This window comes from Neltuma alba, unplaced genomic scaffold, assembly GCF_004799145.2.
Source record: "Neltuma alba isolate B1F8T4 unplaced genomic scaffold, ASM479914v2 tig00010128_pilon, whole genome shotgun sequence".
Taxonomy (NCBI): domain Eukaryota; kingdom Viridiplantae; phylum Streptophyta; class Magnoliopsida; order Fabales; family Fabaceae; genus Neltuma; species Neltuma alba.
In genome coordinates this window covers 400,380-419,702 of record NW_021635079.1, presented here as the reverse complement: position 1 = coordinate 419,702, position 19,323 = coordinate 400,380, and the positions used below count along the sequence as shown (strand labels likewise).

Genomic DNA, 19,323 nt, shown 5'->3' with positions numbered 1-19,323 from the left:
ATCCTTAAATTTTAGCTCTAAAGGTAAGTTTCAATTGAGGTACCAACATTATATCCCTTTGTAGTATTAGTCCTTTGTGTTGCATTTGTCTTTTGTGATGTAGGTGTTGGTAAATGGGAATTCAGTGTAGTTGGTGGGTTACTTGTTTGTGTTTAGTCAAAGAAATTTAATGGTTTGTGTTTATTTAGATTCTGACAGACTCTGCAATCCATGCTTTTTGGTTGTTGTTTCTACTTTTTCCATTCTCATTTTGTAGCTTCACAGAGTTCACTTTTTTTGGTAGGATCTGTGCAGTCCATTGATTGTTTACTTATCATGGTCAAAGAATATGAAAGGCTCAATGCTGTTTATCCTCCAATTGAGGCGTGGAGAGTCATCGTTAGAGTCCACAGGGCTTTTATGCATATTGATTTTGATGTATATGACCATGATTGTGGCTGCCTAAAAAAGTTGCTCTCGCTAGATATGGTGGTTTTCAATGAGGATGTAAGTATCCCATCTCTGCCTCTACTTTCTTTTAATTGTATAATTTTTTTGGTTCCCCAAAGCTGTTCTATCTAAAAGTGCAAAGGAGTTTTTATCTGAACCCCATGAAAGGAACCTTTTTATTCAAGTATTGCTTTGGCTCTTCAAAGTGCAATTTATTAATATATTGAATTGTTCAGGGTACTAACAGTTCATTTGTTAGTGCTATAGAGGTTGACTGGGTTCCAGGATGCAAAGTTAGAGGTTGATGGTTTTTTTTAAGTTTTCTCCTATGTTTTTTGTAGTTGATTTCATTTTAGCATTTTACCATTTGGTGGGTTTTTTCTGTTTTGTAGATATTTGCAGTCTTTTGGTCAGTATTGATGAATTGGAAATCACTAGGCATCATGGGGCGCATAGTTATGTGCTAAGATTTGTTCTGAAGGGTATAGAGTTGAGTTTTATGCTTTATTACGTTATGCATGTACTTATAGATGTATATAATTAACTCTCAATTTATATTTTTGTGGACTTAGAATATTAACCCTTGTATGGATTTATGGGTAGCAAGGGAAGGATTTCTTGTGAGATTTTTGATGATCCTTCTAAAGAGATTTGGGAAGAGTTTGAGTCTATAAGTGCCAGGAGTAGACTAATATGTGTTGTTCAGTATGGTCTTGTGAGGAGAGTTGAAGGTCAATGCCAAATCATATGTTAATTAATATTTGAATGATAAATTGGTATTTTGGTTAGTGAATGAATAATGTTTTGATTTTAATGTATTTTTTTGGTGTAGGAATATCATCACTGACAAACTACACAAATGCTACAAGGGTATTTTGGAACCCTACTTTTTATGGAGTCTATCACTTGAGGAGGGAGTTGTTAAAGGATGCTTGGAGGAATTCAAGCTGTTGTTAGAGTTTCTAGGATAATATGTTGCAGTAGCTTTTTTTCCCCCTTCTAGGAATGTTTTTGGCTGGGTTTCATGAAATCTAAATCAAGAAGTATGTAGTAAGTTAGGTTTGAACAAGTTTGAAACCATTTTGTATGTAAAGATAGGCATCTATGCTAGGATAAAAGGTATGCCTGGAGTGTGGTTGCTTTAGGTGTGATGTATTTTAATTATATGTACGAAGTAGTGTCTCAAACCTATGGAATGAATATTACATTTATATTATATGCAGTTTCGGTTGACGCTTGGATATGTACTAGATTTAGTTATGTAATATATATAATATATATGTATGTGTGTAATATATATTAGACATATATATAACGCTTTGAACTAATAAAATTAAATTATCATATGATTGGTTGAAATACTTATAATATTATGAATGAATATTAAAGTACATAAATATATGTTGTATGAATATTATCGACAACTCAATACTTAAAAGTAAAATATATACATATATATTTTACCTGCCATTTAGGATTCATTATAGATAATTCGGTTATTAATTTCTTAACGTTTCTCTTTATCTGTTACCATCTTCCAGTTTTTAAAACTTTACCTATGGTTTAGTACCATATTGCGTGCTAACTTTCCTCATACTCAAGTTTGGTTAATTGAACAAAGTTGGTTTGCAAAGTTTCTTTACCACAATAGTCAAAATAATTTTTAGAATTTTTAAGTTTGTTTCATTGACATTTACGTTCTTCATGTGAATACTAGGTTCAAGTGACATTGTGTGGTGTTTACGATTTTCCAAGATATGGTCTTGAAATTGCTGTCTGTTTCTTTGAGGTGTAGGGTACTGCTCTGAGTTCTTTATATTTTGTGCGGCATTACCTTGAGTGTAAGCTAACTAATGTGTATGTGAATAATACTGTAAAGCAGCTTTTTGGTCTAGAGATTACTTTACCAATGTTAGTACGCAATTAGTAAATGACTAGACACAAAGTCATTGATTTAATATATTAGACACAAAGCTTTATTAATGGATGGGATACTGTGTCAATACAACTCTGTATCTTACTATCTGCTTTTATTTGGGGAATCAAAGTACAAAATCTATGATATGAGGCTACTTTACCTTTTCTAATATATGTTATAAAGATAAGATATATATACACACACACAAATATATATATCTTACAGTCAACCCTGGGTAAACATTATTTTAGTCAAATTATATATATAGTTTGACCAAAAAACATTCAAGGCATGGCAAAGTTAACACACATACTTTATTTTGGGGTGACAAGAAAAAGGCACTAAGACTTGTAGTGTTACTAAGAAATGAAGCATTAGTTGCCGAATATATCAGCATTGTGCACATACACAGGTAGTGAGCCAGCGATTTGGTTCGCATTCAGTGTATTAAGGTTTATGACCTTAATGGATAGTTGGTATATGATGCTTCTTACCTGACTTCTCTACAAAACTAATTCCAACTACTATTATGCGTGTGAAGGTGTAAAAGTAAGTGTGCTTTGAGCCCTAAAATCTATTGATATCAGAGTTGTTAAGAGAGTACAGGAATGATATGCATCATCACCCATATCTTATCATTTAGTTCGCATTTCAATAAATTGATGATATTAAGCAGTATAGAACTTCAGACTGTCAATTACAAGTAATCATTTACTTACAGTTTGATTTTAGTTACACTTTGCTTTTCTCATGTCCACATGTGTCAAGTGTTTGCACAAAAACTAATTTTATTTTTGTTTGTTAAGTCAGAATGAGACTAAAAACCAAGTCGTATACTGTTAACCCAAGTCATATAGCATATCATATCCAATTTATGCAGTTGTGTGCAATTTATTTTGGTTCTGAATCTATCAACTAACTTGTCAGGGCCATTTTATCGTTATGCAATTGCTTACTATTGTTAAGTATGGGATTTTTGCCAATGTGCTATATATTTGGTGGATTATTGAGTCATCGACAAGACTTGAGAACAGTGAGGTTTGACGCATAAGAAAATTGGCCACATATAAAGAATATAGGAGAGATTGAGTATAACATAATCACTGGTCTTATAAAAAGCCACAGGACATGCATTTAAATTATAATTGTGATAAAGAAATATCTAGATTTATATACAAATATTATGCATTTTATAGTTTTACTTGGAAGTTGCCATGTGTATGTAGTGTTAGCACCAAAATTAACCTTATTCTCATGTTAACTGTTTGGCACACGTGCACAGTGACATAAAACGCCCATGATATTGACTTAGGTGATCTATATTTTGTTTTAGAAAAGTTGACCTAATATACACGAAGTTTTGATATGCAGTGTTTTATCCTGCTATTAGAAATGGTTTACTATCATTGGGTGATTTGCTTGCTGGATTTGTTTTGCTTTGATAAGACGTGAGCAAGCTGAGACTTGAGCTGCAAATAAATAGACCATACTATAAAGTTATAGGAGTAATTGAGTACAACATTTCATTATGCTTACAACAAATAGTTTCAACTTGTCAATCAATCTTGGATGCTATAGTTCGAAATTGTTGCACTTTAGAAGCAGTATAAATAGGTGCCAAGTTTTTAATCTACTTACCTTGCAAGCTGACTTGAAAATATCTAACATTTAAGAGAGTTTCCATCACTGCTAGATGACAATGGCACTTGGAACAATCTCAATGGTCCGTGAGATCAATGATTCAACAGACCGATGGAGGATCGTGGCTCGGGTCATTGGGAGGTAGAATATCTATAGCAAGGAGTCCCCTGATGAAGCATACTGTATATCTATGTTGCTCATTGATGAGGAGGTAAGTTTGAAATCAAATACTAATAATCTAAGTTCTCAATTTAGATTAAGTTGAACAATAGACCGTACCCTTGAGATTGAGATTATTATTTATGTTTATTTTTTGGACATGCTAATGTAAACCAGGGGTCAAAGATTCAAGGATATATCACGAACAAGAATGTTTTTAAGCTGTATGAAGACAAACCTTTAGAGGGAAAGGCATATTTCATTGCTAACTTTTCTGTCGTTGAGAACACTAAAGAGTACCGAGCTTCTAACCACCCTTTTAAGATCATGTTTGGTGCTCAAACATCCTTTCAAGAGAGGGAAGCTGATATTCCTGAGTACTCTTATTGTTTCTTCCCTATATATGAAATTTTAGATGTCACTGTGGAGACTAACATTGATTATCTAACTGGTAAGGATAGTGTACTTATTTTAGTTTTCACTTTTGTTCATCAATACATGTGTTTAACACTGACCATTATATGCAAATTCAATGTCTTTAAATGCATGCAGATGTTATTGGATTCGTGACATCTATTGGATCACTTGAAGAACATGCTGGAAGTTTTGATGGAAAGAACAAGATCCAGCTAACTTTGATTGACAATGTGTGTATATCTATATTTCTTAGTTAAGAAAATATGATATAATTTCCAGTTATAACTGCTCTGTGTATTGAGAAAATATGATATATATCCGGCTAACAAGATGGTCACTGTATTATTTTTTATGCAGGGATAACTTTGTCTCATGTGTATTGAGAGATGAGTGTGCCACAACAGTCTGCATGACAGACTTCACTAAGCTGGAGGCACCAGCTGTGATTTTGATCCAACTTGGGAGGATTGATTTTGATGAGCAAGGTTATTATTTTAGGTTAATGGAGTAGTCTGCTCTGTGCATAAGACATTAAAGTTTGTTTCATTAATTATGTAGGTAACCTGGAGGTGAGTAGCTCATTCCATGCAACTAAGGTTTCATTTAATATAACTATCCTGAAGTGAAGCAGTTCATTGATAGGTATAACTTGCTGTCAAGGCCCATCATAAGCGTGCACTTATAAACTTTTTTGTATCTGAGCTTTAAAGTTGATTACAGTGCAATGAGTTTACCTTCACCATCAATCACCTCTATATCAACAACTATATCATCACAGCAAGGAAACCCTCATGAGATTAATGTCATGCAAAACACACAAGTGACATTAATTTCTGAGATACCTAACTGCAGAGCGTTAAGTATAGATTAAGGGATATATGTATCACTGACTAGAAGATTTTTCATTATGAGTGATGGTTTGATCTAAATTATGTCTTGTAGGAAGAATACTTTGTTATAAAGTGTAAGGTGCTCAAACTTGAGACCAAGCATGATTGGAAATATGAGGGTTGTAGTAGGTGTGGAAGCAAGCCAAAATATGAGGGTTTAAAGATGGTTTGTACGAACAATTCATGTAAGAGGAAGCTTGTGACGTTTGAGTCAAAGTAAGACCTTTGTGAAGCTGATTATTTACCGTGACAAAAATGCAATTGCTTCTTCCATTTTGATGTGAATATTTTTATTGTATTTAGGATTGAGGTGCATTACACGGTTGCAGATGAATCTGGCAAGGCCACTATCGTCTTCTTTGACAAGTTGGCTTGAAGTTTGTGGGGAGGCCTACAACTGAGCTTCAGCACAAGCTTGAATTTGTAATTAGTTATCCAAGAGTAGTTTTTTATGTTTATTCTGGTGTTTATATGATTAATCTTCTATTTATATGTGATCAGATGAGATGTGGTTATGAATTCCCCTGCAAGCTTGACATATTGGTTGGAAAGACTTTATTGTTGAAGATGAAATTGAATTAGTACAATTTAGACTTCCCTAATTCCAAAATTTCTGTTTCATCATACACTGAGGTGGTTGACCTTCTAGAAGAGTTTGACAAGGTAAGAGTTTTATAGTCTTGTGAATGTTTTTATAAGTCATACAATTTTTAAACCTGTAGATATCATGATACCTTTTTTTCCCCAATCATCAAGGCTGACCACCAAACTCAGGGAGCTCCGATTGAGGTAAAGAAGTTCCATAAATTTGTTTATTATTTATCCTTTAAGTTAATGAAGAGAATATTATTTAATGTGCTTTTCTTTTGTTTAATTCCGGTGAGGCATGTGAAGAAGTTCTAGACTTGGTAAAGAATCTGTTAACCCACATTTTACTTTTTCTGTTGTTTAATTAAAGGAACTAATTTGAAACTTGAATTTAATTATGAAGCTTTCTGACTATATCATTGTGGAGGAGGATCTTAGTCAAGGAAGTATAGTCCCTGATTCTGCTACTGTCATGTCTGAGGAGAAAGTAGCAATTCCTGTGATGGACGTAATGAATATGACTCAGTCGGTCACCACTGCTGTTGCTTCTAAGACTGTAACATATAAAACCAAAAGGAAGTTAGTAGGCAAAAAAGGCGGCCCTATTAAGATGAAGCATCTGCATGATCTGAATTCTTCCCCTATGAAAGAAGCATGGCAGCTAACAGACTCTGTGAAGCAGGAGAAGATCTGAAAAGTCTGTAAAATTTGTTTGAAGTAGGCTCCCTCTAAGAATATCTAGTGCATGTGTGTTTAGTATGATATCTATAGGTCATGTTTAAGTCTCAAATAGTGTTGTCTATGTGTTGTCTATGTTTCAATATCGAGTAGCCTGTTCCTTTAAAGCATTAGTGCCTTAGTGGGCTATTTAATGTGTCTTATTTTGGGCTAAGTGGCAAGCAGGTGGCAGTATTTGTCACTATAAGAACTGTAATATGATGTTATCAATATCTGTGTACTCTAGCTTGACTATCAATATATCTATATTGTGTCAATTTAAATCTTATTTATTGTGTTTTGCTACACTTTTATTTATCAGCTAATCTTTTATGACAGATTTTGAATTAGTCTATGAATATACGTATTAATAATAAAGTTGCTTGATATCTAATGGATGATATTTTACAAAGGGGGAGTCCATGAACAAATATAATATGGAGCATGAGGGGTTTACTATATAAGTACTATATATATATACTACAAATTATAGATATTAAGATTCAGACCCAAAGTTCTATGGGATCAAGTTAATATCAAACTTCTATGGTACGTGATTTTCTTAACCTTTATTATGGTGTCAATATGTGTTATTTGGCTTTCAAAGAGGACTAAATTAAATTTGTCTTTCTAGGTGAATAATAGTATTAGAAGCAAGAAGGGGTGGCCTATAAGTTGGACTTAATTACAAAAAAGTTGTTCCACAGTAATATGATCGTGTTCCTTACACTTGTACAAGTTTTTATTTATTTATTTATTTTTATCTAAAAAGTGCAAGAGGCATGTGGGAATAGCAAATGTGTCAGGATTCTGTTTTTCTCGTCTGATAAAATAGGGGGATAAATAAGTTTTCAGGTCTTTTTTTGGGGAAAAAAATGCACAGTCAACTTGAATGAAAAAACACAATGTAGATATTTTGATTACTTACATTGTACATGTGATTGTCAATGATACCATTTGAAATGATCTTGATAGAAGTTAACTATCTTGTGTTTTGTAAAGTTGCTTATTAGTCTTTAAATTGCAGTAAAAGGTGCAAAAAGAAACTAAGAAGGTCAGACAAAGATAAAGTGGTTGGGAATTCAGCTTTTTGTGTGCATTGATAAAGGGGATGGTTCTATGAGGAGGAAGAAGAGGAATAGGTGGTTTTGGTTCATTTTCATGTGAGGACACTAAGACTGAGTGATGGATTTTAGATTGTAGGGGACTTACTATGCCTAAGTTGGTTTTCTACTCAAACCTCCAAACTGACACTATAGTATCATTCACACACTTTCAATTAAATGCACTAACCCCTTCTCAATCCCATAACATTTTCAAACTTGTGAGTGCTGAAAGTTATATCACCATGAAGAGAAAAGCTGAAATGTGCTATGAAAAGGACACTCAAGTTGATAAATCATTATCATCTGCTCCAGAGTTCATATTAGGTAGTTTCTCATTGTAGTCTTCTTATATCAAGTTATATTAACCAACACGATTTCAGCTTTTTATAGAAGGGAAGTCAATAAGTGAAAAGTGAGTGTAGGTATTTCTGATAAATGTATCATTTTTCCTGTGGATTGTAGGTGGTGATGAAGATTTGACAAATGAAACCCCACAAGAGATGCGAGCAAATAAGGGTTCTGTATCCAATCATGTCCAACTCCTAATATTTATTCAGGTTTGGTGCTATTCATTTCTTTTATTGCAGAGGTGAAACTCAGGTTTGAATCATGTGTAAAACTTTGTCTTTAATTGAAGATGGCCGTGACTTATGCCATGCTGAGAGAATGCAGTCCATAGCAGGAAAAGAGAAATTTCAATCTCAAAATGACAGTGGAATGAATAAGACGCAGACAAGGTCAATTGTGACTGATAGCATATCAAAAGGAGCTAAATGTAGAGGAAGACATTTTGCTTTGTTAGACATAACTAATGTGGTATCCATTCTTGAGAGCAAGTTCCAGGATCCTTCACAGAGTGGTAATGTAAGTCTGATTTCAATTTTTGATGGGTATGTATGTTTATTTTGTCTTACAAATGTTGTCCGTGTTCAGAGGATGATTATTGAGGAATGACAATCAACAATGCTAATAAGCATCTTTCAGACCATGTATTAACTGAACAGAGAGGAAGAAAATCTCAATCAGGTTGCTTCGTGGGTCTACATGATTTCATAGTTATTGGATAATTGCATATAAAATTAATTTATGTAGCTTGATACATATATGTGTCAGTCAAAGTAGAAGTGTTTAAGAGTGATAATGGTTTGTTGCTTTTGTTTTATTTTTTTTCAGTTCATAAGCATGGTAATCGGAGTAGGAAAAATAGTTTCAGAAGTACATTTTTTTCCTCTCAACATATGCAAAATTTTAGTCACATGGAAGAGTCATCCAAAGAACATGAGTCAGGATTTGTTGATGATAAATTAGCATCATCGTCAGCACCAGGTTTATGCTTTTTCTTATATCAAGTTTTGATCTATGGTATTTTTTTTTCATTATTTATAAGTTCAAAAACAAAATTGATATTAAACTAAAAGGATTGATGATAAATACATACTTATTGTTTATATTTGAACTTACATATATTAATGTTTTTCTGCTTTATTATGTTTGTCTACTTTTTCAATAGCTTGATATATATTTGGTTTCAGTAAGAGACTTACCTGGATGAGGTTGTAGATGGGTATGTGTTGAATGTAATTGTTTATGGTACCATAAATAATTGTCCCATAGTAGATGAAGTTTAATCTGTATAGGCTGAAGGTCCATTCAATTAATGTTTTGTATAAAAAAAATTACTAATACATATGGAGGCCCATATTTATTCTCAGCCTAAGGTAGCTAGCAATTATTCAATTTAAACAATGTAGTACAAAATAAAACTGTCCTGTTTGCTTATTTCTCTTTTTTTTTAACTTTAATTATTTTTTGTCCAAATAGACCTTTTAGTTAGCATTATGGGTAATGGATAATAATTCACAATACATGTGTAGCCTAGATCGATAAGCTAACCCATTAGAAGTTATAATTTAGATATTAAGTAAGTTGGGCCATATAGATATTTATAGTCCGATTAGTGTGGTATCTTGGATTGTAGGACCTTTTTTTTTTTTCCTTTTTTGAGTTAGGCAATATTCCTTAATTAAAGAAAGACCCAAATTATATATATTTGGGTACCCTTTCTACTATACGTTGTACGTGGACATTTATGACATGTTATTTAAAACTTATCTAATTGATCATTGGAGACTTGTATCTTTTAAGTGGCCATATTTTTTTTTTTAATCTTTTACGAAGCTGCCCATTAATTGTTTGCTGCCACAAGGTATGTAATATCTTGTGAAAAAAAGGTACATAACACAATGGTAATTTGTTGATTTTATTTGTTTATTGTAGCTCCAGATGAATTACGGTACAAGCATATTATTTTCTCGTATAATAAAGAGTCTACATTTGAAAGTGATGAAGATGCAAATGAGTCAGAATACATTCAAGGTATTTAATTATCGGTAGATATGTGTAGTCTTTGAAGTTATTGGTGTTTAACTTTTCCTCTTGATGCAGAGGATAAAATCCATGGCAAAAGATCAATAGCTAACAATACAAGACGAACTGTGGTGGCTAAAAAGCATACTTCATCTTCAAAATCAAGTAATTTATACACAAATAATTTTAGGGATTGTATTCATATAATGATAAATAGTATACACAATAATTAATTTTATTTATGAAAATTTTCAGATTTTATTGATGAAGGGAATCCTATTTACAAATGTCAGTCATGCGGTGCACTAATATGGTTTAATGAAAAAATTGGAAAATGTAAATCTACAAGGTCTCCTGTATTTTCAATGTGTTGCTTAAAAGGGAAAGTCCAACTATCTAGCATGAATGTACCTCCTAATATATTATATAATCTATTTTTTAACAAGAGGTTAGCTGCATCCAAGAATTTTCATCTGAACAATAGATTGTATAATAACATGTTCTCTTTTACTTAAATGGGAGGAAAGATTGATCATTCAAAGAATTGTGGTGCTGGCCCATACACATTTATCTTATTTGGGATGAATTATCATAAGATTGGTAGTTTGCTACCTCCTAAAGGTGTCATGCCTGTGTATTCATAGCTGTCTATTCATGATACTGAGAATGAAGTTGAGAATCGTATATCTGCTATTAGGTACATACAAATATCTACAATCACAATTTTGAAAGTGGTATAAAATTATATAATGTTGATGTTAGTTGTAATCTAAAAAGTTTTCTTTTGGTCAAATATTAACAGTAAGCATGTTAAGGACTCTACGATTAACGATCAAATAGTAGCAGAGATCAAGAAAGTTCTTGATGAAGTTAATCCATTTGTGAAACAATATCGTTTGGCATCCTCAATGATAAGTAGTGGTTGTCACACCCTGATAATTTTATCCTAATTGATGAATGATTTGAGGCTAACTAAGGTTAAGTAGTATAGTAGACTGGTAGAGGATCTAGGCTATGAGGAAAAATCAGGATAGGGACATAACGGTCATTTTTGAAAAGATCGGTCAAGAAAGGGCAGTATTGGAAATAGTGTCCGAAATTCCTGAAAATTCCAAGAAAATCATGAAAAATAGAAAGGAGGGTACAGAATAATGTTTGAGGCTTAGAAGGTGAATATAGGATTAAAAATAATTTATCAGGGAATTATTTGTAATTATCGGAATTTTTGGTTAATTAAGGAAAATTAGCCAATTTCCATTATTTAAAATATATAGAGGCCTCAAAAAATTCAAGGAAAAATAGGGATAAATTATGTGACATATTATCCTAATTTATAAAATTTCTTCCCACCTTTGGATGTACAGAGGTTAGCTTAAAAAATATTTGTTACCGAATTATTATCAATAGAATATTGATTTTTGACGGAATAAAATTTAGAAAATTATAGAGGGAGGTAAAACTTGAGAAAAATCATGGAATACCCTTGGAATGAGGGGAATTTAAGGAGATGTTGAAATCAAAATTTTGTGACAGTAAATTGGACAGGATTGTTGGAAAATCGGATCGGAAATACACAAATAATCAGTGGATTGCATTGAATATTGGATGAGTCATTTTTCTCCCAATATTTAGAGTAATATTTCGGCCAAAAATAAGGGGGGAGGACAAGGTTGGAATTTTTCAAATTGTTCAAGGGCATAAAGGGAAATAAGAGACAAAACATTAAAATAATATTTTATTACCACATGAAAATCACATGGTGAATAGGTGTCCATCCATGTGTCAATTTCTTGTGTTGTGTGCTCTACGATTTGTCCAAGTGTAAAGTGAAAAAAAAAATGGACGGCCGAGATAGCATCTTTTTCCCGAAGGGCATTCTTGGAATTTTAAAAAATCAAAGCCTATAAATACCCCCTCTCATGAACATTTCGGCCAAAGAGGTTGCTTGGTGAGGGAATGTTGTGTTCTTGAGTTCTAGGAGAGAGAAAGGAAGAAAGAAGAGAGAGAAAGGGAGAAAGCAAAGTTAGACACCTCTAATCGCCGATTAAGAGCTAATTAAGGTATGTTTACCTCCCTAAGTGTTAATTATTTTTAGTTAATTATTTATTTGAGGAAGATTAGGATTAATTACCTTGATTAATTATGGTTTAGTGATAGCTAAGATTAATCATGTTATTTGATTAAAGATTAGTAAGTAATTAAGGTTAGCTACCTTGATTAATTAGTAATTAGTGATTAGTTATGCTAATTGAAGGATGATTAATTATGATTAATCATGTTGATTAAGGAATGATTAAAGGTTAATCCATAAGGGATTAGTGACTTAATCTTAGAGGATTATGTTGTACTAATGACTATGTGACTTGAGGACCTTAATTAAATATTGGATTAAGGATTAAGGGTTAGTGATTAACCAAGAAAGCATGATTAATCATGGATTAAGGAAAAATTCCAAGACTTTAACTGAGGATTAAGGCTTGGTCAAACCAAAGCCAAAGGATTAGGAAAGGTATACAGAAGTTATAAATTGAAAGGCACAAGGGTAGTATTATATTGAGAAAGAATTGTATACTGGATATGGAATTTACCATACCCTTACTGTATGGTTGATAGGCAATTTTCTGGAAACCTAGGAGGACCTCAAGCAAGGAAAACAAGGAGAAAACAGTAAGCGTGGAATCGAGGTAGCGTGAACTTGCAATTATTTTGTTGACCGCATTTGGTGTTTCTGCTATGTGTGTTTATGTGCCATGAGAATGTTTATGCCCAGATGATGTGAACTCCTTGCAATGTATGCCTTGGCTCTTGCATGATTGAGTTTGACTAGAATGATTATATGCTCCATGATATGATGACATGGATACAGAATGGTTATGGCATGGCATAAGGACTAGTAATGTTATTTTACTGCATGTAGCATGACATCTTATGCATGTTGACCTGATGGTTGTATGTTCAACGCTACTGGGATTTCTATGAAATCTCATTCTCCTATAACATGATATCCTAGGTGCCACTACTTCCAAGGAGAAGGGAAAAGAAGTAATCATGGCTTGAGGAAATTATGATCCATGTATTGTATTATATGGTTTTAAACCTTTCTCTTCCAAGCCATGTAAGCATATTTTGATCATGAACACATAACATGATACCCTTTTTGGATGTATATTAATGGTAGAGTACCTTTATATGTGATTATGGTATGCTTATAGTGAAAAACGAAATGGTGCTAGAATTAGTGAAAAAGGGGGATAAAAATGGTCTAAATTTGACCAAACTTTGACCAATTAAGACCCTAGTCAAATGGTTTACTTTTCCCCTGAAATTTGGCATGCAAATAGATCTTATTTTTCCCTTTAAAATCAGTGGTAAAGCATCACAATCAGAGCTCTGTGCAAGGAGTTATGCCTTTCCAAAGTTAGGCAAAAATCCTGGAAAATAGAAAAATGACCAAATGAACAGTACTTTTTGAAATTAAAATCAGATGCGTTTCTGATTAAATAGGAACCTGAGGTCATTTTTTCTTGATAGATGATGTTAAGAGCTTCGAGTGAGACTTGGAACGACCTTGTTTTGATTTTTCTAGAATTAGTTATGATTTTCCAAAGATATGTCAAGTTTAAGGTTACAGTGAATAGTAATGCGGGAAAAGAAATTTTTAAACTCAAATTTTTCAACCTGGTAACCTGAGATTGCGCTTCCGAATATCTTAACTTGGCATAATATAAGGTCGCAAATGTAAGGTGTTACAGTGGTCAATACTCAGAGCTTAAAATGTGCTTAATTAGCTCTGGACACCAAGATGATCATAATTATAACCTACCATATGCTTCTGAAGTAGCTGCACTTATTGTAGGTGACATTGACATGAATTTTAATAGAAGATATGTGATAGTTTATAAGCTATCAGGTTTGCCACAACACATTAATGAGTTGCATCCATCCTATCTCCCACTACAATACCCTATTTTGTTCCCCAGAGGTGAGGATAGGTATAGAGATGACACTGAACATTGTGAAGAGACCCTGAGTTATACAAAGAAGAAAAAAATGCTTAGTATGAGAGAGTCTTTTGCATATAGGTTGATGAAGAGGGAAAATGAGGTATCTACATTATTACATGCTGGGAAGTTGTTCCAACAATTTATAGTTGATGATTATACAATGATTAAATCTCAGATATTGTTATGGGTAAGCACACACCTGAAGGACCTTAGGGCAGACTTATATCAGGGTTTAACAGATGTTGTACTTAGTGATGAAAGGAATACATCATCTATAGGCAAGCATATCATATTGCCATCTTCTTTTACAAGAGATGCACGCTTTATGCTCAGAAATTACCAAGAAGCCATGGCACTTTGCAGATATTATGGCTATCCGAGTATCTTTATTACTTTTACTTGTAATCCGGCATGGCCTGAGGTTACTAGATATTATGATGGTGATTCACTCTTATCATCTAATAGGCCCGATATATTGTCTAGAGTATTTCATCTAAAGTTGAAAGCTTTCATGTCTACTATTAAGAAGAAGAAGATATTTGGAAAAGTTCTTACAGGTACATTTCTTTAACTATAAGCCTTCCAATGACCTTTTAATATATAATTGCAATTAACATGTAAATTTTTAAAGTTGTGTTTTATTGTGTTTACAAATGTCTATACAATTGAGTTTCTAAAAAGGGGCTTACCACATGCACATATTTTGTTATTCCTAGACAGAAATGATAAGCTAAATGAGCCAAGTGATGTTGACAAGATCATTTTTACAGAAATTCCTGATAGGCAATTAAATCCAGATTTATATGAGTTGGTTAAAAAATTCATGGTATATGGTCTATGTCGTTGTTTGAATAGTAAGTCACCTTGCGTGAAAGATAATAGATGTAGCAAATATTTCTCGAAGAAATTCACTGAAAGTACAACCATTGATGATGAGGGATATCCTACATATAGAAGAAGAGATGATGGAAGAACAGTAGAGGTACGGGGTATTCCTCTTGACAATCATTTTGTAGTCCCGTACAATCCTGATTTGTTGTTAAAGTTTCAAGCACATATCAATGTTGAGAAGTACTGCTATCAAATATTTATTTAAGTACATTAGCAAGGGGAATGATAGAGTTGTTGCATCTATATATGATAGCAATCAAGAAGGTAATGGTGAACAACCATTTGATGAGATAATACATTATTACATCTTTAGATATATATCATCATGTGAAGTTGCATGGCGTATTTTTGCATTTGATATCCATCATAGATATCTTGCAGTTGAAAGATTGAGCTTTCACTTGCCTAATCAGCAGTATATTGTTTACTCAAATACTGATGATGTTGAAGATTTGATCCACAAGCCAAGGGTAGGTGAATCTATGTCTCTTGCTTGGATGAAGAAGAATTGTGATAAAGATCTTGCAAAAACATTAACATACTCTCAATTCCCTCAGCACTATGTTTACTAGCGAAGTCTAAGAAAATGGAAGCAAAGAGAGAAAGGGTTTGCAATTGGTAGGATTACTCATACTCCTCCATCTTCGGGTGAACTTTATTATTTTCGTATTCTAATTACAAAGGTTATAGGACCAACTTCTTTTGAAGATATTAGAACAGTTAATGGGGTTCTTTATCCTACCTTTAGAGCAGTGTGTTATGCTCTGGGGTTGTTAGACGATGATAATGAATACATAAGTGGAATAAGAGAGGCATCTTTGTGGGCAAGTGGTAAATTGTTGATAAAAATGTTTGTAAGCATGTTGCTGTCTTCTTCCCTAAGTCGACCTGAATTCGTTTGGCAGGAGCCTTCTAGAATTCTTTCAAAAGATCTATTCTACATTCCACGTCAAGATCCTATGTTGTTAAGTAAGGGGTGATCTTTCAGTTTATTGATTTGTTTCCTTTTTCATTTTCCATGAAATACCTCTATTGCTTTAAAAAATTTATTTGATTGTCATTCTATATAAAGTTATATGATGATTGGTATGTTGTAGGTGTACATATATCTGATGTTAAGAAAGAACACATTGCACTAAAGGAGATTGAATCACTTCTGCAGGAGAATGGAAAGAGTCTTAAAGACTTTCCTTCTCTTTCATATCTAACTTCATTTCCTAAAATTGATGTAAGAAACTACTTGATCTTGCAAGAGTTAAATTATGATCGTAGTGCTTATGAAATAGAGTCAAGAAAATTAGTGAGATCACTGAATGAAGAGCAGAAGAACATTTTTGATATTGTAATGTCTTCATTATCTTTAAAGTCCAGAGCTTTCTTCTTTGTTTATGGGTATGGAGGAACAGGAAAAATATTTTTGTGGACTATTTTGACAACAATTCTTCGTGCTCGAGGTGACATTGTTCATACAGTTGCATCTAGTGGGATAGCTACTATACTATTGCCATTGGAAAGGACTGCTCACTCAAGATTTTCTATTCCAATTCAGGTTAATGAAGAGTCTGTATGCAGCATCAAGTAAAAGTCATCGTTAGTGAACTTAATCATATCCACAACTTTGATTATATGGGATGAAGCTCTAATGGTTCAGCGCTATTGCATTGAAGTATTTAACAGGACATTGAGGGACATTATACACTGTAATTTTCCATTTGGGGGCAAGTGTGTTTTGATGGGTGGTGACTTTCACCAAATCCTTCCTGTTATTCCTAAAGGTTCACGAGCTGACATTGTTAATGCATGTATTAGCTCTTCCTATTTATGGGACTGTTGCAAAATATTTGAGTTGACACAGAATATGCGATTGTCAGCAATATCAGCAAACGAAGATGGCAATCGATTGAAAAAAATTGCACAATGGCTATTAGATATTGGGGACGAAAAGATAGGCATGCCCCATGATGGCACAACCGAGGTAGAAATACCTCATGATTTGTTGGTGCAAAATTACACTGATCCAGTAGCTGCCATTGTATCTGTTACATATCCTGATTTGATGGAGAATTTGACGAACAATGATTACTTTAATGACAGGGCTATCCTATCCCCAACAATTGAAGTTGTTAATCAGGTGAATGAATTCATGTGCTCTATGATTCCTGGTGATTCTGTTGAATATTTTAGTAGCGACTCAGTTTGCAAATCATCACAAGATAGTAATGGATTTGAGGACCTTCATACAGCCAAGTTCTTGAATACCATTTCTAGCTCTGGTTTGCCCATGCACAAGTTGACACTGAAAGTTGGGGTGCCTATTATGTTGTTGAGAAATATTGATGAAGCCTCTGGATTATGCAATGGGACAAGATTGAGGGTAACACATTTGGGGAAGTCTATGATTGAAGCAATAACATTGAATGGTTCAAAGCCAAATGAGAAGGTTCTAATTAATCACATGGACATGAATCTTTCTGATAGTCGTCTTCCATTTTGAATGAATAGGAGACAATTCCCAATTGCATTATCATTTGCAATGACTATAAATAAAAGTCAAGGGCAATTATTACGATGTGTAGGTCTATACTTGCCTAAGCCTATTTTTACACATGGCCAACTATATGTTGTTCTTTCCAGAGTTAAGTCAATAGATGGGCTAAAGATTTTGTTGTATGATAACATGGACAAATATGTCAAGACAACCACAAATGTTGTGTATAGGGAGGTTTTTCGGAATCTTAGTGTGGGGGGAAGTGGGGAGGAATGAGTCGTGTATCATTTGATGTGAAACATTAATTTGTGCATCCTTTTTTTTTATATTATTATTGTGAAGTTATTTTGTCCCGCGCGATGCACTAGTTCTTTAATGTATATCCTATTCTTTTTAGGAAGAAAAATAGTGGCAATGAAAAGTTAAAGTGAGGAAGGTAAGTAAAAAAGAGAGAAGAGGGGGACATATTGGATTTGACGGGGAAGAATGAATGTAATAACTAATTAACTAAAGCAAGCTTTTAAATTTAATTCAATCATTAAATTTCACTTCATTATATTATATTAATTCATTTTTTCCATGTTTCAATTTATATTTAAAATATTTTTTATGATTTGTTTTAAAATTTTGAAATTTAATTCACTCATTAAATTTGACTTCTTCATATTAAATTAGTTTAATTTTATTGTATTATGTAAAATTATTTTTTTAATCATATATCATTATTTATTAAAACTCATATTTATTATGGTTATTTTACAACCAAACTTATTTTTCCTCAAATATAATCCAAACAACTTTTTACCAATCTCACTTTTATAAACTAACTTTTCTAAACTCCAATCCAAATGCGATTTAGCTTATCTAATTTAACTTTTATCCAATTCTACTTTTTCAAAAGTCAAATTAATAATAAGCTCTTTTTCTAATCGCTAATCCAAATGAACTTTTTGTTTCCATGTTCCATTTAAAGCAAGATTTGGAACGCGCTAAGTTAGGTATATAATGGTTTCTTAGGGGATACCCATACAATACTACTTTTAGCTCATCTTCCAAAAAGAAAAAATGTTGGAGCAAACGTACAATTTGGGAGGCCTTTCTAAGGGTTTTTGTTTGGAAACCAAATTATAAATTTAAAAATAATTTTATGATATATAAAATAAATATATGGAGGAGTTTGTTTTGATTTATAAAAAAAATATTTTTAAAAAGTATTTTTAACGATATCCAAACACTTTTTAAATATGACAAACGCTACCAAATATATGGAGCTTTGCTAACGATGTTAAACTCCAGGAATTGAATGAAGCTTCTTGACCGAGACAGGCATCCACTCGATCTCAGACACCGAAGGAATGAAGTTCGAGCAACCTACGATCACCACCAAGCGATTTCATTGGAGGGGCCCTATCATCTGCACTAGTAGATGATATTTGGGGGTTGGGTTATCGGTTTCCCTGGAATATTAGTATTTAAGTTTATATAATAACTAGAGATTTCTCTCCCCGTACGATGCATGGATTAAAATATTTAATTAGATTTAAAATTATAATAAATTGTATTATCTATTATAGCCCAAGATCTATTTTTTATAGGAGTATGACTTTTTTTATTCATTCAAATAGAACTTGAATTAGAGATGCAGAATTTAGAAGGAATCGATAAAAATTTAAAATTAATTAATTATTTCTCCATTTAAAACTCCAAT

The 19,323-nt window shown here is 32.9% G+C and overlaps 1 protein-coding gene across 1 annotated transcript; it reads left to right on the top strand.

The window, feature by feature from the left end:
• Positions 1–16,769: 16,769 nt before the first annotated feature.
• LOC114754293 (uncharacterized) lies at positions 16,770–17,621 on the top strand. The gene has a single exon (XM_028943071.1). The coding sequence runs from the start codon at positions 16,770–16,772 to the stop codon at positions 17,619–17,621; it is 852 nt and encodes a 283-aa protein (XP_028798904.1).
• The last annotated feature ends 1,702 nt before the right edge of the window (positions 17,622–19,323 follow it).